The sequence below is a fragment of the Phoxinus phoxinus genome, assembly GCF_949152265.1.
Source record: "Phoxinus phoxinus genome assembly, chromosome: 6".
NCBI classification, from domain to species: Eukaryota; Metazoa; Chordata; class Actinopteri; order Cypriniformes; family Leuciscidae; genus Phoxinus; species Phoxinus phoxinus.
Genome location: NC_136881.1, coordinates 32,580,214 through 32,604,017, shown reverse-complemented (window position 1 = coordinate 32,604,017; position 23,804 = coordinate 32,580,214). Strand labels below are relative to the sequence as shown.

Sequence of the window (23,804 nt, the reverse complement as noted above, 5' to 3'; positions counted from 1 at the left end):
TCCAGCTACGAACCAAACTACAACTCCAAATACGAACCAAACTACAACTCCAGTTACGAACCAAACTACAACTCCAGTTACGAACCAAACTGCAATTCCAGTTACGAACCAAACTGCAACTCCAGTTACGAACCAAACTGCAATTCCAGTTACGAGCCAAACTGCAACTTCAGTTACAACAGTCCCTGCACCTGCTAAAGTTGCAAAGTTTAATTTAGTCTTCAGTATTGTTCAAGAATTCAAGGACATCTACTCCGATCTCAGTAATAATGAGACCAAGGCGCTGTCACAAACCATCACCACTGAGGTAATATTTTTCTCCTATGATGCATGAATGTTGATTGCAATTGCAGTAGACTCTGGTAATGTTGTGTATTGGCAATATTGTATATTTTAAATTTATTGCAGGGAAATTTGATATGATAATCAGAAATGCTTGTATGCAAGTAATATGATATTTATATGATTATTTACTTTACAGTGTTCTCGAGTTTACAAGAGTCGGTTTTCAAAATTCTTCCGCATGTTTATTCGGAAGTTCAGGTAACAGTACATTCAGTAGTCATTACCAAACACCCTGTTATTAATCAGTTTGTAAATCAAGTGACCATTTGATTGTTCTATTTGGTCTTTGAGTTGTTTGTTAGTTAATTATCTGACTGTGTTTCAACATGGTTGATCTCCACAGCAAGGGCTCCGTTGTGAGTGATGCTGTCCTCGAGTTTGACTCCACGAATGGCAGTCCTAATGTGGCAGACGTGAAAGACACCCTTGTTACGGCTATCACGAATGGAAATTTCAGCTTCAAAATTAATACCTCATCCATCAGTGTTACAGAATCCAGTGGTCAGTGTATTTACAGATTTATTCAAATGAATGAATGAATGAATGAATGAAGGAAGGAAGGAAGGAAGGAAGGAAGGAAGGAAGGAAGGAAGGAAGGAAGGAAGGAAGGAAGAATGAATGAATGAATGAATGAATGAATGAATGAAGGAAGGAAGGAAGGAAGGAAGGAAGGAAGGAAGGAAGGAAGGAAGGAAGAATGAATGAATGAATGAAGGAAGGAAGGAAGGAAGGAAGGAAGGAAGGAAGAATGAATGAATGAATGAAGGAAGGAAGGAAGGAAGGAAGGAAGGAAGGAAGGAAGGAAGGAAGGAAGGAAGGAAGGAAGGAAGGAAGGAAGGAAGGAAGGAAGGAAGAAGGGTTGGAAGTCCATAAATTATTTTTAAGCTATTTCACAAGACTTTGTTTACTGGCCTAAATTAATCAATAATTAATGTGCATTTCCTTTATTTTTATTTTTTACAGCTAACAGATCTCCAGTCCTGGCTAGTATGCTCACAGCTTTGTGGATGACCCTAGCGTCACTTCTTTTGTCAGCTGTGATGCACTAATCACAAAAAACATGCTACTAAAACATGACTGTGACATCTATTTTCGCTCAAACCATAAAGCAAAACGAGTCAAGTTATGATCTAGCTGTAATATTTACTGGTCTTTCTTGCCACATATAGAGTCTGGTGATACAAAAGGTATTTGTGAGTAAAAAAATTATGGGCTGTGCTTTACAAAAAGCTAATTTTTCCCCTGTACACTGAGCTGGAGATATAATGAGGATCGGTTTATTGAAGCCAAATCTGAACATTCCTCTATGCTGCAAAAATGGTGCCAATGTATTAGTTAGATGCTGAAGATAATTTTTTTCATAACCAAGGTATACATGTGCAATCTATGTATTTAATCTTTGAGTAATAGCAATGAAAATATGTTTTGATAAATCTGAACATATGCCACAGAAATGGCACTAGTGAAATGTACATATTCAAAGGTAAAATAATGTGATTCGGAACTGACATTGTTTTTCTTCTTTTCAATAAAATATATCTTCCAATGTATTAATTAGATACTGAGTAACTCACAACAAAGCAATCTATGTATTTAATCTTTGAGTAAATAAAAAAAAAAAAATCTGAAGGGGGAATCCTGTTTTTAATTTAATTTCATTGCTTCAAGTTTACTTTATGAACAAATTTAAGGTTATTCAACTTTGACTTGTGACAACAAGCTGGGATACAGGCTGTTCTCATATCATCGAAATTACTTTTAGAAAACATCAGATCACCCACGATATTATATAACAAATACATTAAACCAGGACATTTACTGTCCTGTAAATATTTTATATTTATTCACAAAGATTTAAAACTCCTTAAATCTGAATACAAAGACCCCTATTTTAATTAATGCTATAGCACAATCCCTACTGGTCGGTTGTCACAAGATTAAATACACAAAACAAAGACAACAGAAGACAAAACAAGATACATGAATGCCACATCTTTAATAACAAATGATACACAGGTACAATACTCAAAATATAGTAGGCTAATATGAAATATCAACCAAATAAGGTTAACTAAACATAGAAGTATTCAACAAGAATAAAGTGAAGGAAACTCCTTATTATCTAAAAACCAACAAATAAAGGTTTTTGACACAAACTAGAATTGCACAAATCCCTGATGACTTCTACTGACCATAACTAATATTTTTTTTAGTTATTATGGAATCATTTTACAATAAGGTTTCATTTATTAACATTAGTTAACTACATTAGTTAGCATCGACAGCAATATTTCTACAGCATTTATCATTCTTAGCGAATGTTAATCTCAACATTTCGATTTTGAAGATCAAAAGTTGCATCTGTTAACTTTAGTTAATTAATTGTGAACTAACATTAACAAGAACATTTTTATTATCTAACATTAATAAATGCTGTAAAAAATATATAGGCTAATGTTAGTTAATACAAGTGTTACCATTAATATTAATATATTATCAGATGGTAACTTGTGGTCTGCAGGTGGGGTGAATATTTTAATAAATAATGATATTATGGTGATGGTCCTAAAACATGTATGCACAGTACAAACTGTAAGCTGTGCCTATAGTCAACATTTGTCTATTTTAACTAATAAAATCAGCTTAAATATTATTAAACATGGTGTCTTTCTATAGTGTTTTATCTCTTTTTTAAAACTTATTGCACTACAATCACAAAAACATCACAGTTTGTGCTAATAAAACAGTGATTGCTGGAGATATAGACATTAGTGAACAGCATACCATCTGTGAAAAGGCACCAGAGCTGGTGTTTGTGTTCTCTGAAAAGGTAAGAAGTATACAGAAAATAGTGTATGTTATGTATTTAAAAGTATTAAATGAAATAATTGAAACATAGCATTCAATACCTTTTGTACTTGCTGTGGATCTTATGGTAGTAGTTTGTATGGTTGCATTTGTGACAGGTGTGTTAGGCGCAGGTGTGTTAGAAGTAACTATTTCCCCTGTAATATAAAATATGCAGAGCACATTAAACTTTATTTGAAAGGTTTCACCATATGCTCAGTTGTGTATTGTACTTGTACACACTCACCTGCTTTGATAGTGTCCAGTATGATGTTCAGAAGTTTGCTCCCATTCACAGCATTTCCATAAAGAATAGATTCTACCTCAACTGAGCTTGGGACCATAGAAGAATTTTCAAAGATAAGAGACATGTCAACTATAATGGAGCCCCTCCTGTAAAAAAAAAAAAAAAGGATTATTACAACCCCCTATATCCTATACCATGTGCTCTGATTATTAGCCTATTATCATCCTGGACATGATGAATGTGAAAGACAACAGTTGTCATGCTTACGTGAAGGATTCGACTCTGCATCGCTTGTATCCTCTGAGATAACTTGCCTCGTAAACTAAGTTTATCTGCATGCAATGAAACATATTTTCATTTTATTATAAATAGACTAGGCTACAATGTGACATTTATCTTTTCCCATTTTTATATTAAAAAACATTACACAATGCTGTAAAATTTTAAGCACAACTAAACAGTCTTCAACAATAGGCTGTGAGTTCAAATACATTTGGGTTGTTCTTAAAAGATGCAGTATAAAAATATATTTCAGATTTTCGAGTGGAAAATTGTTTTACTATTAGGATAATATGCACTCCCCTCATGCGAATAGAGACGATCATTCAAAAGCCAGTTGTAGTCATTTTAGTCAACTTAGTATAAGAGGAACATGTGTTGTATTTTTTACAATTAAAAAATATTTACTTTAAGTCATTTAATTTGCTTACTGTATATAACATTTGAAATATCTTTCCAACATAGTTTGAGTCGGCTCGAACAATTCCCACCAAGCTACATAAGACACGTGCTTTGGAGAATGGATGGATATGGAATGAAATTGTATGGTTTTGGCGCCACCTTGTGTCACTATCTCAATTTAGTCATGGTGATTGCTCTGTGACCATTTAGCAACTTTGTAGCTAGATTAGCAACTTTTCAGATATAGGCAGTGCAAGTAGTTGGCCAACATAAATCTCCAAGGTGAGTTCAATATTAGAAAGTTACATACATCCTGTAAACAAGCTGCTGCATCGATTTATTGTGCAGACTTTTTACACAGCATTTGAATTGGTGTCAATAAATCTACTCATACGTTCACCCTTCACACCACTTACTGTATAGTTACTACTACTTGTTAAAATAATAAGTGATACACATTTCAAGCAGTATTACCCTTCATTGTTTTCACATGGCGGTATTATTTTGCATGTTTAATTCTCCCTTCACATGATATTAGAATTAATGTAATTGTGAGTATAGCCGACTTGGAAATTGCACATGAACCACTTCTCAAAACATAAAGAGGTAACACTTTAGGTTAGAGTCCAATTCTCAACATTAACTAGTTTCTTATTAGCATGCATTATACTAGGATATTGGCTGTAGTACTTATAAAGCACATATTAATGCCTTATTTTGCATGATATTCTACATCCTTTAATCCCACCCAATACCTTCATTTAACAACTACCATACTGACTATTAATTAGGAGTAATTATGAGTTTATTGAGGCAACAGTCATAATAGTAAGAATTGGGCCCTAAAGCGTGACCCATTATGTGTCACAGTTCTGTTTGTCACTACCTACACTACATGTCCCATCATCCTCTCCGGCTCACACCTGCACTCACTACACCATTACCCACACCTGCCAGTGATCATCATTATCACAGCTGTCTGTCATTGTCTTGTCATCATCTGTGTACTTAAGGTCCTGCTTGTCTGGTGTTATTTGTCCGGTCTTGTATGTGTTTGGTTGTGTCTGCACTACTAAATTATCTTGGAAACCTTTCGTCTTCGTGCCGTCATCAACAGAGCAACATTATGATTGTGAAATTGTGGCCCACTAATTTTCTTATTTATTCATGCCCACACACATTTATTTGTTAGTTCTAATATTGCTATTGCTTGTTCTAGTGTTGTTCTACAACCTAAATTAATTGTGTGGAAAAGTTTTTCTGAATTTAATTCAGTTCATTTAACAAATATATTTTGAGAGCTCTGCGGTGGACTCTAGTGATGGGCAAATGAAGCTTTGGTGAAGCACTGAACCACTTAGAGGAATTAATTAATTATGCAAAGCTTCAGTAACAGTGAGCTCGCCTGGTGAAGTGCCAAGGCTGTATCTAAATTATCCTGACTAGACAGTGGACAGGAGGCTTTAAGATGAGTGAAAAAAAATCTAGTGCACTGCAGCCCGGTCTCACCCCAAAACGTCACATACTGACGGGTCTTGAGCATATGTCAACATACGACGAAAGGGGTACCCTTTAACGTCAATATGAGACGCAGACATAAGCGCACCAGCAGCGCCTTCTAGCGGTACCCAAACGCATACCTAAACCTACCCATAACCTGAATCGGCACACATGGACGTTAAAGGGTACCCTTTTCGTCGTATGTTGCCGTATGGTCAAGACCCGTCAGTATGTGACGTTTTGGGGTGAGACTGTGTTATGCACTGCACGCACCTACCACACACACACACACACAGTGCACATGTATACTAACGAGAATGGGATATCATTCTTTATACAAATAAAGATTGACGAATTTGTGTATTGGGAAGAGATTTCTTGCCAAACGCAATGTTGAGCATTATGCAAGTTTTTATGCTTTAAGCGCGCTACAATTCAGACTCGAAACGAGGCACTGCCAGTTGCAGTGGCAGCACCTGACTGGTTCACGTGTGTGGTGCTGCGAACTACTCAGGTGATTCATTCAGAGAATGAAGCAGTTGCTGCTTCGGACATCATATGTCACGTGATTTTTCCGTACCAAACCAACCTTCGGAGCAGTGGTTCAAATGGAATTGTAGTTAATGGTTTGAAGCACGTATCGAAGCTTCAGTGCCAGACTGCCATCACTAGTGGACTCATCTCGGTGACTGGTCAACTTCATTTTATTAAGAGTAAAGGTTACGGCAATGAGCCCTGGTTCTTTGTCACAGACTAGTTGAAGACTTAAATGTGATAGCTTGTGTAGTAGTGTGCACTAGTCTTAAGGTACTATGGATGATAAAAAGATGTAAACATGGACAAGCTAAATTGATAAATGTCCACTTATAAGTAAAAAGCAAGTATGTTCTTAAAGGGATGGTTCGGAGTAATTTCAACCTTGGGTCCTTTGCACCATGACCTCAAGCCAAACACCACCCCAGAAGCTTTTTTTCCCTTGGTCGAACATTATTAAAGTTAGAGCTTATTTAGAGATATCAGCCGAATGGCTTAGTACAGGCGCTAATGGATCCGAATGTTGTATCTCGTAAATTACCCCACTAACAATGCCCGGAATGGTACCAAACTTCTACAGTAGTACAAATAGGTTCTGTACTCATAAAACGAGGCATTGTAAAGTTTGTAAGTACATCAGGAGTTTATTTAAATAACACATAACTTATGAACGTCGAGGTCACGTCAGTGATTTGGGAAAAGCCCGTAAAAGTCTCACGCGATCACCCGGTGTTGCTGAAAAAGTTTTTTGGTATCCATTTTTTTTTCTTGTTGACAACTTAGTGTTAACTAATAATTGTTGCAAACTGGTACTATCAACAAAAAGTTTGTGCATTCCTGGAACTGGGCATCGTTCCTTATGCATCACTTTCTCCCAGGACTTTTACAGGCTTTTCCCAAATCACAGAAGTGACCTCGACGTCCATGTTAGCGGTAGCATAAGCCATCAGGCAAGTGTTATTTAAATAAACTACTGATGTACTTACAAACTTTACAGTACCTCGTTTTATGAGTACAGAACCTATTTGTACTACTAATAGATTCGAATCCAGACCAAAATCCGAAAGATTAAGGGTCTGGCATTGAGTAATGAAAATCGCCCACCTCGAGGGGCGGCTCCAAGCATGCATTTGAAAATCTCACTGCACAGAATTGGATAACACTACGACCAATCACAAACGTTTAGCTACCAGCGGAGCTAACTGGTAGATTAGACTTTTGCCGTATCCGGTCGGAAAAACAGCAAAAACGTCCTTCGTGCAAAGGAACGATTCGAGCGCCGTCTTCTGTTCCTCTTTTAGATAAAAAGCCAAGTCTAACTTGTTCAGTTCATTGTAGCGGCCAAAGCCGTTTCAAACAACTAATGGTGTTCATCCCTATCCATCTTGCAATGTTTACTAATGACTTCGACGTCACAGCGCTGTCTTCATCTGTGGTTCTGCAGTTGGTTAGTATTGGTTTAGCTCGCCTCTGGCCCGCCTATATCAGATACACCGATGTGTTTGGTGCAGCTCGGCTACAAGGGCATAGTTAAAGGACAAGTTCGGTATTTTACACTTAAAGCCCTGTTTACAGATCGTATCTGATGAAATAGAACGGTTAAGATTAAACTTTGGACAGATGCTGCTGTCGCGAGAATTTTAGGTTTATATCGCTTTCCTCCCCCACCCCCACAATGGCAGTCTATGTGCACTGGCAGATTCCTTCCTAAAACACATTAAACTTTCGTTTACAAAGACGTGAAACTCACCGAGTCGTCAGGGGTGTTCACTGATACGGTCCCAAAAAAAATCGCTGAAAAAGATGCATTCCAACAGCTTTTATCGTAGTTTTTGTCCAACTCCATGACTTGTATTGAATGTGCTGTGTGAGGTGCGGTATTACTCCGCCGCTGGAGTGTCTATTATTCAAGCTCTCAACGGAAGAATCACGGGTGTGACACGTTTGGCAAAATAGGTCCACAAAAGCTAAATAAACCTAAAATTCTCGCGACAGCAGCATGTGTCCAAATTTTAATCTGAACCGTTCTATTTCATCAGATACGATCTGTAAACAGGGCTTTAAGTGTAAAATACCGAACTTGTCCTTTAATGACCATCATTACTCAATGCCAGAGTGACTCGCTTAGCAAATTCAAATTGTTACAAGAGAACTCTTGATTTCCAGGGTAGCCTGCACTAATCTATTCGGCTGATATCTCTAAATATGCTCTAACTGTGACCACTCATTAATTTATTGTACAAAGAAAAATTATAAAGTTGCATTGAAGAAACAAAACACAATTAAGATTAGGTCATTAAAAAAATATAGTCGTGAGGTCTTTATTGAGTGTTTAAATTCAATGAATTGGCATTTAGTGTTATGTTTGGATGTTGATGAAGCATGGGAGCAGTTTAAACATATGTTCTTAAAGGCACTTGATAAAGTTGCTCCTTTAAAAACTATTAGAGTAAAACTGAGGTCAGAGCCATGGATGAATGGTGATATTTTAGAAGCAATTAGTAAGAGAAATAAAGCTTTTTCAGTTTTTAAGAAGAGTAAAGAGCAGGATGACTTGGATAATTATAAGTAGCTAAGAAATATAGTGCATAAGATGATTAAAACGTGTAAAAGGAACTTTTTTCGTGATAATTTGACTGAGCATAAAGGTAACCCAAAGAAACTCTGGCAGTCATTAAAACAAATTGGGTACAGTAATAGACTTAAGACAAAGACAAACAATATTTGCCTTAACATCAATGGGGAGCTCTCCTCTGATCAATTAAAGGTTGCGGATAAATTTAACTCCTTTTTTACTTCCATAGCTGGACATTTAGTTGAAAAGCTGCCAAGAAAACCTGGGGTATATGATGGTGAGGTCATGTTTAAGTATTATTCTAAGTTTGGTGTGGTAGCAGACTCTTTTGGCCTTTCTATGGTTTCACAGGATAAGGTATTAAAGTTATTGAATGAACTTAAGTGTTAGAAGGCAACTGGTCTAGATGAAATTCCTGCCAGATTTTTAAAAGATGCTGCAGAATATATTTTTCCATATCTTACTCATATTTTTAATCTTTCAATTATGTCAGGTAGAGTTCCGAAAGATCTGAAGCTTGCTAGGGTTGTTCCGCTATATAAAAAAGGGAGCAAATTAGAAGAGGGCAATTATAGACCAGTTTCGATTTTGGGAGTTGTATCAAAAGTCCTGGAGAAAATAATACAAGAACAAATAAATAATTACATTAGTAATTCTGATTTGTTTTATGAATTGCAATCTGGTTTCAGAACATCTTATTCTACGGATACATGTTTGTTATATTTGACAGACTATTTAAGAAGAGAGATTGACTTGGGTAAACTCTGTGGTATGGTATTGTTAGACCTCCAGAAAGCATTTGATACCGTTGATTATCAGATCTTGCTGATTAAACTAAAAGCCCTAGGTTTTAACAGTATGGCATGTGAGTGAATGGATTCGATCATACTTGACTGAGAGGCATCAAAGAGTTGATATTAACAGCACTCTGTCTGAGGCTAGAGAAATAACATGCGGGGTGCCACAGGGTAGTGTCCTGGGTCCATTGTTGTTTCTCTTGTATATAAATGATATGAAATCTGTTTGCAATTGTAATCTTTTTCTCTACGCGGATGATTCAGCCTTAGTGTTCTCTCATAAGGACATACAAGTTATTGAGAACCATTTAAGTGATGAGTTAAAGAACATAAGCGAATGGCTGATAGAGAATAAACTGTCTTTGCATCTAGGGAAAACTGAATCTATTTTATTTGGTTCAAAAATAAGGTTGAGTAGGACTCCTGAGCTTAGAATTTCTGTGGTTGGTACCCAGATTGAAGTTAAAAATTGTGTTAAATATTTAGGCTGTGATTTAGATAGTTCTTTGAGTGGTGAAAGTATGGGTCAAAGGGTTATCATAAAAGTGAACCAAAGAATAAAATTTTTGGCACGTAAGGCTCATTTTTTAAATAAAGAAACTTTAAAAATGTTAGCAAATGCTTTGATTCAGCCACACTTCGATTATGCCTGTACTACATGGTACAGCAGCACCCCCAAGAGAATAAAAGTTCAACTTCAAACGGCACAGAATAAATTAGTCAGGTTGATTTTAAACCTTAACAATAGGAACCATGTCGGCTCTTCTGAACTTAAGAATTTAAAATGGCTGACAGTCGAAAACAGGGTGAGACAGTTGAAACTGAGATTAACACGAAAGATTTTGCATAAAAATGAGCCCAGGTATTTTAAAAACTATTTTAAACTTATTAGGAACTCTCATAGCTACTCAACTAGAGGCAGTGCCACAGACATAGTACCTTGTAGATTTAAGAGCTGTTCTGGGCAAAACACCTTTTTGTACATGGCAGCAATGGAATGGAACAAACTCCCAGTTGAGATTAAGTTAAGCCAGTCTGATCGCTGTTTTAATTAAGCATGTGGTGAATGGTTGCTAAATGCTAATTAGATTGAGTTTTTATGTAGTCTTAAGGAGTATTTATTATTGTAGTGTATGTATTTGTGTTTATTTTATTTTTGTATTTGGATGTGGTTGAGTGTCACCTTAGTCATCTGTAGCTTGCTTGCCATCTTTATCAGACTACAACGAGGACCACAATGGAAATAAGTTTGTAACTTTCTTGTGTTATCCTCGACAGTTCTGATTAAATGTATAATGTCACTGTGATGGCATCTTATGCATTTATTTTTGTTGCTGTCTAATAAATAAACTAAACTAAAACTAAAAACTTTAATAATGCTCGACCAAGGGGAAAAAAGCTTCTGGGGTGGTGTTTGGCTCGAGGTCATGGTGCAAAGGACCCTAGGTTGAAATTACTCCGAACCATCCCTTTAATATATAAAACAAGTTATACTTACCACAGTTATCACTCTGGATGCCAATATAAAGAAAGCAAGGGATGATCTGTTACTATATATTTCTTGGAAAATTTCGTTCATGCTGAAGCGTAACCGTATGCTTCTTTCATCAAGGGTAGGGGGATCAGTATTTGTGGTCACTCGTGCTGCTGTAGCAGGAGCAAGTGTTGATACTGGTTTACCAGATGCTCGTAATGTAGTTTGTCCTGCTGAGGAAGAACTTATATCAGCTTGTGTTGTAGGTTCTTGTGTCACTCTTTTGACAGTGCTGGAGACCTCTGAGGAATGAGACACTGTTACTGGCTTCATCGTCGACATTAATGTTGTAGTTTCTGTTTGGGCTGGCGAAGGTTCTGTTGTGACTTGAGATGTTTCTGATACCAATGTTGAAGCTTTGGGTGCAGTAACAGACTCTGCCAGGGCTGTTGTTGTTGTCACTGTATCTACTTTCATAGAATGTGATCCAGTAGATGAACCCTCAGCTAGTGTAGTCTGCGTTGTTTCTGGTTCATTTCTGATGGTTGATGCTGTGGTTGTCCCTGAAACAGTTGCTGCCAATGCTGACGTCACTCCTGCTGTTGCTGTATTAGTTGCACTTGTTGTTGGCACTAACAATGTTGGAGCTTCTGCAGATGATTCTGTAGTTCTGGATGTTCCTGCAGCTGTTGTCTTTACTTTACCTGCTTCAGTTAGAGGTGATGATTCCTCTGTCATTGGTGCTGCTGTAGTTGGGGTAAGTGTTGATTCTGTCGTACCAGATGCTCTCAATGTAGTTTGTCCTGCTGATGAATAACCCATATCAGCATGTGTTGTAGGTTTTTCTGTCACTCTTTTGACAGTGCTGGAGACCTCTGGGGAATGAGACACTGTTACTGGCTTCATCGTCGACATTAATGTTGTAGTTTCTGTTTGGGCTGGCGAAGGTTCTGTTGTGACTTGAGATGTTTCTGATACCAATGTTGAAGCTTTGGGTGCAGTAACGGACTCTGACAGGGCTGTTGTTGTCACTGTATCTACTTTCATAGAATGTAATCCAGTAGATGAACCCTCAGCTAGTGTAGTCTTGGTTGTTTCTGGTTCATTTCTAATGGTTGATGCTGTGGTTGTCCCTGATACAGTTGCTGGCAATGCTGTCGTCACTCCTGCTGTTGCTGTATTAGTTGCACTTGTTGTTGGCACTAACAATGTTGGAGCTTCTGCAGATGATTCTGTAGTTCTGGATGTTCCTGCAGCTGTTGTCTTTACTTTACCTGCTTCAGTTAGAGGTGATGATTCCTCTGTTATTGGTGCTGCTGTAGTCGTAGTAAGTGTTGATTCTGTTGTACCAGATGCTCTTAATGTAGTTTGTCCTGCTGATGAAGAACCCATATCAGCATGTGTTGTAGGTTTTTCTGTCACTCGTTTGACAGTGCTGGAGACCTCTGGGGAATGAGACACTGTTACTGGCTTCATCAACAATGTTGTAGTTTCTGTTTGGGCTGGCAAAGGTTCCATCGTGACTTGAGATGTTTCTGGTGCCAATGTTGAAGCTTTGGGTGCAGTAACAGACTCTGCCAGGGCTGTTGTTCTTGTCACTGTATCTACTTTCATAGAATGTAATCCAGTAGATGAACCCTCAGCTAGTGTAGTCTGGGTTGTTTCTGGTTCATTTCTGATGGTTGATGCTGTGGTTGTCCCTGATACAGTTGCTGGCAATGCTGACGTCACTCCTGCTGATGCTGTATTAGTTGCACTTGTTGTTGGCACTAACAATGTTGGAGCTTCTGCAGATGATTCTGTAGTTCTGGATGTTCCTGCAGCTGTTGTCTTTACTTTACCTGCTTCAGTTAGAGGTGATGATTCCTCTGTCATTGGTGCTGCTGTAGTCGTAGTAAGTGTTGATTCTGTTGTACCAGATGCTCTTAATGTAGTTTGTCCTGCTGATGAAGAACCCATATCAGCATGTGTTGTAGGTTCTTGTGTCACTCTTTTGACAGTACTGGAGACCTCTGAGGAATGAGACACTGTTACTGGCTTCATCGACATTAATGTTGTAGTTTCTGTTTGGGCTGGCGAAGGTTCTGTTGTGACTTGAGATTTTTCTGGTGCCAATGTTGAAGCTTTGGGTGCAGTGACAGACTCTGCCAGGGCTGTTGTTGTTGTCACTGTATCTACTTTCATAGAATGTAATCCAGTAGATGAACCCTCAGCTAGTGTAGTCTTGGTTGTTTCTGGTTCATTTCTGATGGTTGATGCCGTGGTTGTCCCTGATACAGTTGCTGGCAATGCTGACGTCACTCTTGCTGATGCTGTATTAGTTGCACTTGTTGTTGGCACTAACAATGTTGGAGCTTCTGCAGATGATTCTGTAGTTCTGGATGTTCCTGCAGCTGTTGTCTTTACTTTACCTGCTTCAGTTAGAGGTGATGATTCCTCTGTTATTGGTGCTGCTGTAGTCGGGGTAAGTGTTGATTCTGTTGTACCAGATGCTCTTAATGTAGTTTGTCCTGCTGATGAAGAACCCATATCAGCATGTATTGTAGGTTTTTCTGTCATTCTTTTGACAGTGCTGGAGACCTCTGGGGAATGAGAGACTACAACTGGCTTAATTGACATTAGCGTAGTAGTCTCTGTTTGGGCTGGTAAAGGTTCCATTGTGACTTGAGATGCTTCTGGTACCAATGTTGAAGCTTTGAGTGCAGTAACAGACTCTGCTGAAATTGTAGTAGTTGCATTTGTTGCCTCTCCAGTTATCAAAATAGCACTAGATGATGGTACTCCTGTTATGTTTGTTTCTGATGCAGACACTGTTCTGTCATTTAGGGTTGTGTTTATTTGAGATGTTTCTTTAAATCCAGAGGTTTCTGCAGCTGTTTCTGGATCCTTTTTGGTGATGACTTCTGTAGTTGAACCAATTGTCACTGTTGTCTCTGTTGCGGGTTCCTGTGTTGCTGTTGTCTGTACTGTTCTGACGGTGTCTGTGAAAACATTTTTTGTCTAGTCTGATGTTGTACAGTAATTTTATTGTATCACAATGACTTAGTTTTTGTAAGTATGAAGTGCTACAAATCAACAGAAGCATTTTCACTAGTGGTCTATATTATAGAAGTCAAAGTAGAACACACTTAGTCCACGTTATGATATTGATAATCTTCATGTAGGCTAGGCTATGCCAAACTTTCAATACTGTTAACATATTATGAAATTTCTTTCTGCAGTTTCAGTGACTCACTATCTATTTATGCTATTTTTTACTATGTAATGTTTTTATGGTTCCCATGTAGCATGATTATTTAATGTATTTTTTTATTATTATTATTTCGGTAGCCATCTTATTGATTATTGACACAAATAGGTAATAACTCTCAGATTTACAGCTGCCTTAACTGTCAAACTGTCATGCAATTTTGTGGAGATGAAACATGATGATAGTACTGGGGGGTATTAGTAGTGTGTCTTACCTGTGGTTACTGGAGGGTATTAGTATTACAGTGTGTCTTACCTGTGGTTATATGTTGTGTGTCAGCTGATGTTGTTGGCATTATCATAGTAGTTTTAGATTCTTTGGATGTTATTGCAGTCACTGACACCCTAGTAGCTGCTGAAGTTTCAGATGTTGTAGCTGTCAATGTTGTAGCTCTCGTGGCTGTTACACTGATTGTGCTCTGTGCCACTGTTGCGATTAACAATGTTAGAGCTTCTGCAGATGATTCTGTAGTTCTGGATGTTCCTGCAGCTGTTGTCTCCACTTGACCTGCTTCAGTTAGAGGTGATGATTCCTCTGTCATTGGTGCTACTGTAGTCTGAGTATTTTTTGATTCTGTTGTACCAGATGCTCTTAATGTAGTTTGTCCTGCTGATGAAGAACCCATATCAGCATGTGTTGTAGGTTCTTGTGTCACTCTTTTGACAGTGCTGGAGACCTCTGGGGAATGAGACACTGTTACTGGCTTCATCGACAATGTTGTAGTTTCTGTTTGGGCTGGTAAAGGTTCCATCGTGACTTGAGATGTTTCTGGTGCCAATGTTGAAGCTTTGGGTGCAGTAACAGACTCTGCCAGGGCTGTTGTTGTTGTCACTGTATCTACTTTCATAGAATGTAATCCAGTAGATGAACCTTCAGCTAGTGTAGTCTTGGTTGTTTCTGGTTCATTTCTGATGGTTGATGCTGTGGTTGTCGCTGATACAGTTGCTGGCAATGCTGACGTCACTCCTGCTGAGGCTGTATTAGTTGCACTTGTTGTTGGCACTAACAATGTTGGAGGTTCTGCAGATGATTCTGTAGTTCTGGATGTTCCTGCAGCTGTTGTCTTTACTTTACCTGCTTCGGTTAGAGGTGATGATTCCTCTGTTATTGGTGCTACTGAAGTCGTAGTAAATGTTGATTCTGTTGTACCAGATGCTCTTAATGTAGTTTGTCCTGCTGATGAAGAACCCATATCAGCATGTGTTGTAGGTTCTTCTGTCTTTCTTTTGATGGTGGAGACCTGTGGTTGTACAGTGGTTGTCACTGTATCTACTGCCATAGAATGTAATCCAGTAGATGAACCTTCAGCTAGTGTAGTCTTGGTTGTTTCCGGTTCATTTCTAACAGTTGCTGCTGTGGTTGTGCCCAGTGCAGTTGCTAATGTTGCTCCTGTTGATGAAGTAGTTGTACTTGTTGCCTCTGCAGCTGTAAAAAGAGCACTAGATGCTGGTATTTTTGTCACCATTTCTGATGCAGACACTGTTGTTTCACTTGGCGTTATTGAATCTGTTTTGGCAAGTAATGGTTCCGTTGTGACTTGAGGTGATGATGCCTCTGTTATTGCTGACTGCGTCATTGGTTTTATTTCAGATTGTACTGGGAAAATTGTCACTGCCTCTGTTGTAGCTACTGTTTGTGTAGGCTGAAGTGTTGCCATGACCTCTAGGTAAAGCAAATGAGCAACAGGTTAGTGTACAATAATAACATTAAAATCATTTAGTGTAACAATTTTGGTAGTAATCATTAATAAACTCTTTTTGTGTTGTTGTTAAAATGTTATTTTATCAATGTTCTTTTAAACATTACTTTGCTTGATGTTGCTTTTGTTTTTCAGCACCATATTCGTTATTAACTGCCCTGTCATAAAAAGAATGCAAAAATGGCAAACCCCCAAAAATCTGATCTTCCTGCAGCTCAACGTAATATGTAATTATTTAACTGGCTAGTGCAGTTCAGCACTTGCCATTGTATTCGTAATAGGTTACATTAATATGGTATGTCAAGTTGAAAAAGTTATTTTGATGACCTTGTCTTAAGGGTAGTGGTTGCTGCTAGCACTGAAGGAATAGCATACTTAGGGCCCTATTTTAATGATCTAAGCACTTAAGGCGTGTCCGAATCCACTTTTGCTAGTTTAACGACGGGAAAATGAGTAATGGGTGTGTGTTTTTTCTTCTTCAAAGAAATGCTGCTTTTTTATTTATATTCATAAGAGAATACTGAAAAAAAAAGAAAAGTTAAAAAGAAATGTTTCTCGAGCAATGATTTCTTAAAATGATTTCTGAAGGATCACACTGAAGACTGGTGTAATGTTGCTTAAAATTCAGTTTTGCCATCACAGGAATACATTTTTAAATATATTACAATAAAAAAGGTTACTTTAAATTGAAATAGCATTTCACATTATTATTGCTTTGCTGTATTTTTGATCAAATAAATGCAGGCATGGAGACCATAGAGACTTCTTACAAAAACGTTTGCTAGTGTATATTCATAACATATTTAGTCAAACCTGTTTTAGGTATTAGAGTTGTTGTTGCTGCCCTTGTTGTTCCAGGTGCCGCTGTAGACCATAAAGTTGAACCGGAATCTGGTGCTGCAGTTCTCAGTGTTCTTTCAGCACTTGTACCTACTGCAATTGTAGTTTTTAGGCTTTCAAAACTAACTCCTGTTCCTGATGTAGCTGGCAGATTTGCAGATGAAATGGCAGTTCCTGTTACTTCTGGAGCATTTGAGCCATCCATTACAGTTGTTGTGTGGATACTGGTTGTAGTACCCACTGATGTTGAAGTTTCCTCTGGTGTCCCGACTATATTTCTTGTGTTTATGTTGTTTGTTAGCTGCATTGGGGTAGTTGCTGGTGTGTCTGATGGAGGGATTGTTTCTGGAAATACAGACACCGTTGATGTGGTGGCTGTTAGTTGCCTTGAGGTGTCTAATGGTACATTGTTTGCAGTGGTAGTTTTTTGTTCCACTGATGTTGTGGAATTTGTGATGGTTGTTGGCTGTCTCGGGTTGGCAGTTGGTACGATTGTTGTAGTTGGATTGGTTTCTTTTGGTAGTGTTGAAATGTCTGACTCTGTTGTTTCTGATATTTGTCTTGGGGTTGTCGTCTGTTTGCTTGTATGTGCTTGAATGCTAGTTGTTAGGGGCTCTGTAGAAATTGTAGATTTTGTTGTTTTGGTTGTTGATGGCCCTAAAGTGGTTGTTTCTGCAGTTGTTGGGAAAGATGAAGTGGGCAACATACTTGTTGTAGCTGGTAATGACTCAGAGTTGAACGACTGTGTTGTAAATGAGAGTGTTGGTGTTGTGGCCAAGGTGATTGCAGGGGATGTGGGGTTTGGTTTTTTAATGGCTGCAAAAAATGAAATATATTGCAGAAAGATGCAGATGAAACGAACACATTGACATACCTGGTTACAAGTACAGAGAACTTTCTTTGTATGAATTTAGAAAATATAGAGAATATCTGTCATCATGCTTTACTCAGGGTTTAATTACAACATTAATTTAATTAATTAATGATTAATTAATAATATTTTGGAAATATTGATATTGATTCCTTACCTATTTCTAAAACGGGGTACCAGTATTGTCTGGAAATAACAAGTGATCCTTTCCTGACAGATTAAATTATTAGCATATATTATTGTGCATGACAAAAACACATATTGTTTAAAATAAATGCACTGAGTCTAGGCAAACAATGTTAACTGTAAAATTCAAATCAGTCACTATATGCACCCCTGATTATCAGTTGTTCTTAGCATTTAAGACTAAACCAGATACTTTGTCTTACTCCTCATACTTTGTGAGATCTCAGGGCTAAAACAGCAGATCAGCTCTGTTTTGCCATGATCAAGACCACAGAGCCTCTCAAGATGATTTTGGGAAATTATTATGTTATATTAGGTATTTTCTCACTTACCTAAAAATTTTAATATCTGTACGATTGGCCACAGGCCAATTTTCCAGTGCTCTGTTCTACAGAAATAAAGAAACATGCTGCCGTTTAAAATGTGTTAAATTAATATAGAAAAACTGTGACTGTGCCATGACCTTACATTCAACTGGTTCCTGTTGATAATTCTTTGGTCTGATGAGGCCGTATGATGTGAAACTGCTGATGATGTGAGAGAAAAAGAAAAAAAAGATTACTTACTCTTTATGCATCATGCCAAACTTTTTTCTTTCAAATTCAAAAGTATTCTGTTATTTACCAGTGTTATTTCACCACAGTAGACAAGGACAGATCATTTGTTTTTACCTGAATCAGACTCATTTCTTTGATTTTCACACGTTGGCCCCAACAATCCTGATGGGAGAGATATATTTAGCATTAGTTTGACCCTTTTTGCAGTGTTTCTGAATGTAAACTCATGTTCGAAAGTGCTATATGTTGCACAAACATTAAAAACTTGAGTACATATTTACCTATAATAATCAATAGAACCACTAAGGGGGACATTGTCCTTTTTATGTCACCCCGTGTTCCTGCAAATACATTAAAAGTTATTGCACAAACTTATCAACAAAACAAGGCAATGTTTTTAGCAAGGGGACTTTGGCACACTGGATATACTACAGTATTATTATATTAGTCAGAAAGCAAAATATATGCTTATACTGATGTTGGTGACATTACCAGATTTCTTTACTTTTTCCAGACTTTGAATTAAGTTGTTTTAAGTGTTAAGAACATAGGTGGAGTTTAGGTGGGGACCAGACCAGAGCTAACTATTTTGTCTCAGCTTTGACTAAAAAAAAGCCAAAATTAAACTCTGCCTATGATTAAGAAAAAATTTAACACTTCAGCCTGTATGCTTTTTAAATATCAGAATGCTGCACTTTGTCTGTCTGCATGAAAAAATCTGGTTCTTCTATAATAAAACCAGTTCTGTTTCACACATACTCCGTTTGCAGTGCGTATGCGGTGCATATTTGTTCCCATACCCATGTTAACAGGTTACGTGACTTGCATGTTTTTAAGAATTCAAGTCAGTTCCCTTTATCACCTGACATAAAAACATTTGTCAATCACCTTCAGCATTTATACGTCATTTCAATTTTAACATATTAGTTCCATTGAATGATCAAATCTGCTCGTATATGCTTTGTATAAATGAAGCCCCAACATGTGGCAAGCGCGGCCACCCGATGGCAGAGCCACTATTCCATGAAATGATGGTGTGTGTACAGTTTGTCGAGAGATATTTTTGTTGTTGTTGTGCTCACAGATTCAAGTGGGCCACTCTCAGAGTCCTGAAACATCCAGATGGTGAAACCCCATTAAGTCCCTGAATTCTTGACTTGCCATAGTTTTTTTTAAGGGAGGTTCAATTCAAATTGACTTATTATAATTGCTGTTTCATCTTATATATATATATATATATATATATATATATATATATATATATATATATATATATATATATATATATATATATATATATATATATATATAAAAAAAAAATTCAACATTATTATCTTGAGGCCCCTTGGATGTTTGCTGCCCCTGTTTGAGAACTACTGCTCTAAAATAATGTTGCAGTAAATTCACTCTCAAAAAGACAATGCAACATCATGTTCATCATTGAACATGACGAACATTATAGTTTCTCAAAACTATAATATAGTTTTGAGAAAAAAAAGAATTAGTATTGTGAATAGTGATTGATATTATAATATTGTCTTTGATTTATTGGATTGTGGTGTGTGCTACGTAACAAGACACAGGTGATAATCACAAGAAACCATAGAAACAAATAAGATCTGTGTTTAAAATCGCTCCCTATAACTTCATTCATTATTCCCTACATTCCACTAATATAGTTCACTAGAAGGAGTGCAATAAAACGATTGAATTCGGACACTGAGTGCGTTCAAAGCAAAATAATCGACACTGCTGACTGTTGGAGACGCACAACAGTTCTGCTGTGGCTTTCATTTGAACTATTGTTAACTATTATTTAATTTGCAAAATAGAGCAGACAATATTGACAATACTGTGTTTAAAATGTAAGACACTTAATATTAACATTTTGTTTGTTGAACTGTTGTATAAAATCACTGTCACATTTGCAATCATGTGGATATGTGGGAAAATTTTTATTTATTTTAGAAAAAAAATGAATATAGCGCCTTTCTACAAACTCAAGGTCTCTTTACAAAATTGCATTCTTGCTCTGTCTGAGTTCGGAGTTGAGCGTCTGAGTTCGGGACTTTTATGTTGAAGTGTGATTTTGCCTGGTCTTGTCATGTCATGCCTTGTCACACCTGAGCCCTCAGCCAAGGTGGCTGCCACGCCCGGGTCATCAGTCAGGATGGCCGCCACGCCAGAGTCATCGACCAAGATGGTTAACATGCCAGAGCCTTCGGCCAGGATGGCGGTCATGCTAGAGTCTTCAGCCATCATAGACGCCATGTCAGGGTTCCCAGTATTCATGAACATTGCTTAGTAAGCCTATAAGGCAGTTCCGAGGTGCACGAGACTGGTGTCAAGTCTGGAAAATGCATCGCTTAGGTCGGTGCTTGCTGCTGGTATCCCGGCGGTTGTCCAAAGTCAAAGGGTCTCAGAGATGGTCCCACTGACGACTGCACTACACATCACTGCTATAGCCGTTATGTGCGTTTGGGATACATACTGTTCATCAGCCCAAGAGTCTGCTATGGTGATCATCTGCTCCGCCCTGGAGGTCGTCTGCCCTACCAATCCAGTTTGAGCTACCCCGACCACTGCTCCTCAGACCAGGTCCACCTGAGCACCATTAGCCAGGATCATCCCTGCTCCACAGCCCAGGTCCACCACTGCACCACGACTCACTACTCCACGTTCCAGGTCCCCCAGTGTTCCTTAGTCCAGGTCCATCACTGCAAAATGGCCCTCTGCTCTACAGCCCAGGTCCTCCAGTGCCCCATGGTTCATGTCTTCCCCTGCACCACGGCCCACTATTCCACAGCCTAGACCTGCCATTTCTCCATGTTCCAGGCCTGCCAATGCTCCACGGGCCAGGCCTGCCAATGCTCCATTGTTCAAGTCTGCCCTTGTTCCACGGCCCTGGCAAGGCCTGGACTGGTCATGTCTTGTCTCACCCTTTGTTTGCTCTCGCTGCCTTGTCTGTTTCAATGGTTACCTTTGTTTGTTTATAGCTTCCATGTGTATAAACAGGACCATGTTTGAGTGAGCGTTTGTCGGTTATTGTTTGAGTTCCTCAACGTATGTTTGTTGCGTTGTCTCGTCATGGTGTTGTTATTAGTAGGCATGTTATTACCTTGCCTGGGTTCATGTCTTGCCTGTTTGTGGATTATTGTGCCTGCACGTGTGGAATAAACTGTTCGCATTTAGATCCTCATATCTCTTTATTTGAGACAACGCTGCAGATGTTACACTTGTATAATATACAGTGCTGGTTAGAATTATTTGCCCCCTTGGTAAATATGATCAAAGATGGCTGTAAAAAATAAATCTGCATTGTTAAACCTTTTGATATTTTATTTAAAAAAATTGCAAAAATCTATTTCATTGAAGTAAAATAATTGAAAGTGGGGGGAAAATCACATCATGAAATAAATGTTTTTCTCCAAAACACGTTGGGAACAATTATTTGCCATTTTGCCCCCTTTTATTAAATATGTTTGCAACCTCCTTTTCCCAAGATAACAGCTCTGAGTCTTCTCCTATAATGCCTGATGAGTTTGGAGAACACCTGACAAGAGATCAGAGACCATTCCTCCATACAGAATCTCTCCAGATCCTTCAGATTCCCAGATCCATGTTGGCGCTTCTTCTCTTCAGCTCAGCCCACTCATCTTCTATAGGGTTCAGGCCAGGGACGGCCATTGCAGATGCTTGGTTTTGTGCTCAGTGACCCATTTTTGTTTTGATTTTGATATTATTGATTATTATCTTGGGAAAAGGAGGTTGCAAACATATTTAATAAAAGGGGGCAAATAATTGTTCCCAACATGTTTTGGAGAAAAACATTTATTTCATAATGTGATTTCCCCCCCACTTTCAATTATTTTACTTCAATGAAAGGTTTGATTTTTGCAGTTTTTTCAAATATAATATCAAAAGGATTAACAATGCAGATTTATTTTTTTTACAGCCATCTTTGTTCATATTTACCAAGAGGGCAAATAATTCTGACCAGCACTGTATAATCAACATTAAAAACAACAAGAACTCACACAAGATATGTGTCTGTATCGAAGAGAGTTTGAGTCTTATATCGATCTTTATGCTCAGACTTTGTCTATATTTGTTCATAATGCTAGTAAGTGCTAAAACTCCACTTTTACAAAAGTACATTGTTGAGAACGGCAGTAATGTTGCGCGATTTGCTAAGGCACGCAACCTATTATATGCACACGCAGCACGCTACTTAGGTGGATGCAGTCTGTTTTGACTGCAAAAGATGTGGTAATTTGATAGGATGTCATGTATTTGACCTTTTACACGTACCCCAGTTTGTAAATATTTTTAAACCATAGGGACAGAAAATACACTATAAAAATGATGTATGAAATTTACATAGTTTCAAGGCTATATTACTTCCTGAATATAAGATAAATAATAATACAAAATTATAAAATCCATTTAATCTGGCAATTGATAAAATAGCAGTATTTTAACGAATCCATTCAATCTGGCAATTTATAAAATAGCTGTATTTTAAAAAATACAAAGAAATCCTCATAATTGGATGATTCTACAGTGTCTCAACTCTAAGGTGTCCACAATTAACAAATACATTTTGTGATCATTTATCAGCTTCAGATCCTTACCTATTATTACTTCCTTGTCCAATTCTCTAGGTTACCATAAATGTAATAAAATCCAGATCATAATTTGAAAAAAAGTGTTACAGACAAAGCTTGTCCTCCTCCTTCAGTTCTGAGTGAAGACTAAACCAGTCAGGTCTTTTCTTCCGGTTAAAGTGCGAACAATTCATGCTATTTCTTGGTTGCATTTTTTACTACTGTAGCAGGTGGAACAGCACATAGCACATTTATTGTAAATGTCAAGCCCATTTCTGAATTCATACAGCATAAACCTGAATTTCAGCATTGCATCTCATTATAGCTCAGCATTCTTGGCAACTGCCTTAGGCTGATGACATAAGCTGATGTCAATCTGTGGCTGACTTTTTTCAATCTCAGTCTGCTTTTGAGAATAGATTTAATATATTGTGTCTAACAAAGAACGATACTGTTTGAAGAAAACTTATGTGGTAGAAATCCCCCTACTCACCTTTGACCTGACTTAAGTTTACCTCCAGTCAACAGCCAAGCCTCTACAGTTGACATATTTATTTATTTGACATACAGTATAATATTTATACTCTAGCACTGCATCGACACTCGAATACTGGCTTTGAGTCGGTCGAAGAACATTATCACTTTTTTTGAATACTATCACTTGGGAATAAGGCCTTTAGTGTTCAACTAGAATAGAAGATCTCTAGTGTCTAGCCTTCTGCGCAGCAATAACCAAAAAGACTCCAGACAATGCCTTCGAGTAGCCTATGCTTTATGGTCAATATCAGTAATAA

At 37.8% G+C, this 23,804-nt stretch overlaps 2 protein-coding genes across 2 annotated transcripts in view; one reads left to right on the top strand and one right to left on the bottom strand.

Moving 5' to 3' along the window:
* LOC307000530 (uncharacterized protein) overlaps window positions 1-1,444 on the top strand; it is a 10,447-nt gene extending 9,003 nt beyond the window's left edge. The window contains exons 17-20 of the mRNA XM_079616172.1: window positions 1-307; window positions 482-543; window positions 689-846; window positions 1,309-1,444. The exon at window positions 1-307 is cut by the window's left edge and continues 355 nt beyond it. Of these exons, the coding sequence (XP_079472298.1) occupies window positions 1-307; window positions 482-543; window positions 689-846; window positions 1,309-1,394 (613 nt within the window). The 3' untranslated portion in view covers window positions 1,395-1,444. The remainder of the gene's footprint in view (window positions 308-481; window positions 544-688; window positions 847-1,308) is intronic.
* A 107-nt stretch (window positions 1,445-1,551) lies between these two features.
* On the bottom strand, window positions 1,552-23,235 carry muc13a (mucin 13a, cell surface associated). The gene is made up of 13 exons (XM_079616672.1): window positions 23,038-23,235; window positions 18,685-18,744; window positions 18,518-18,565; window positions 18,315-18,373; window positions 18,179-18,234; window positions 17,818-17,870; window positions 16,763-17,605; window positions 14,506-15,912; window positions 11,025-13,981; window positions 3,707-3,771; window positions 3,440-3,585; window positions 3,255-3,350; window positions 1,552-3,167 (listed from the first exon to the last, which is right to left on the bottom strand). Exons 2-13 carry the CDS (start codon window positions 18,716-18,718, stop codon window positions 3,058-3,060), a joined length of 5,874 nt encoding a protein of 1,957 aa, XP_079472798.1. The 5' UTR covers window positions 18,719-18,744; window positions 23,038-23,235; the 3' UTR covers window positions 1,552-3,057.
* Window positions 23,236-23,804: the final 569 nt, after the last annotated feature.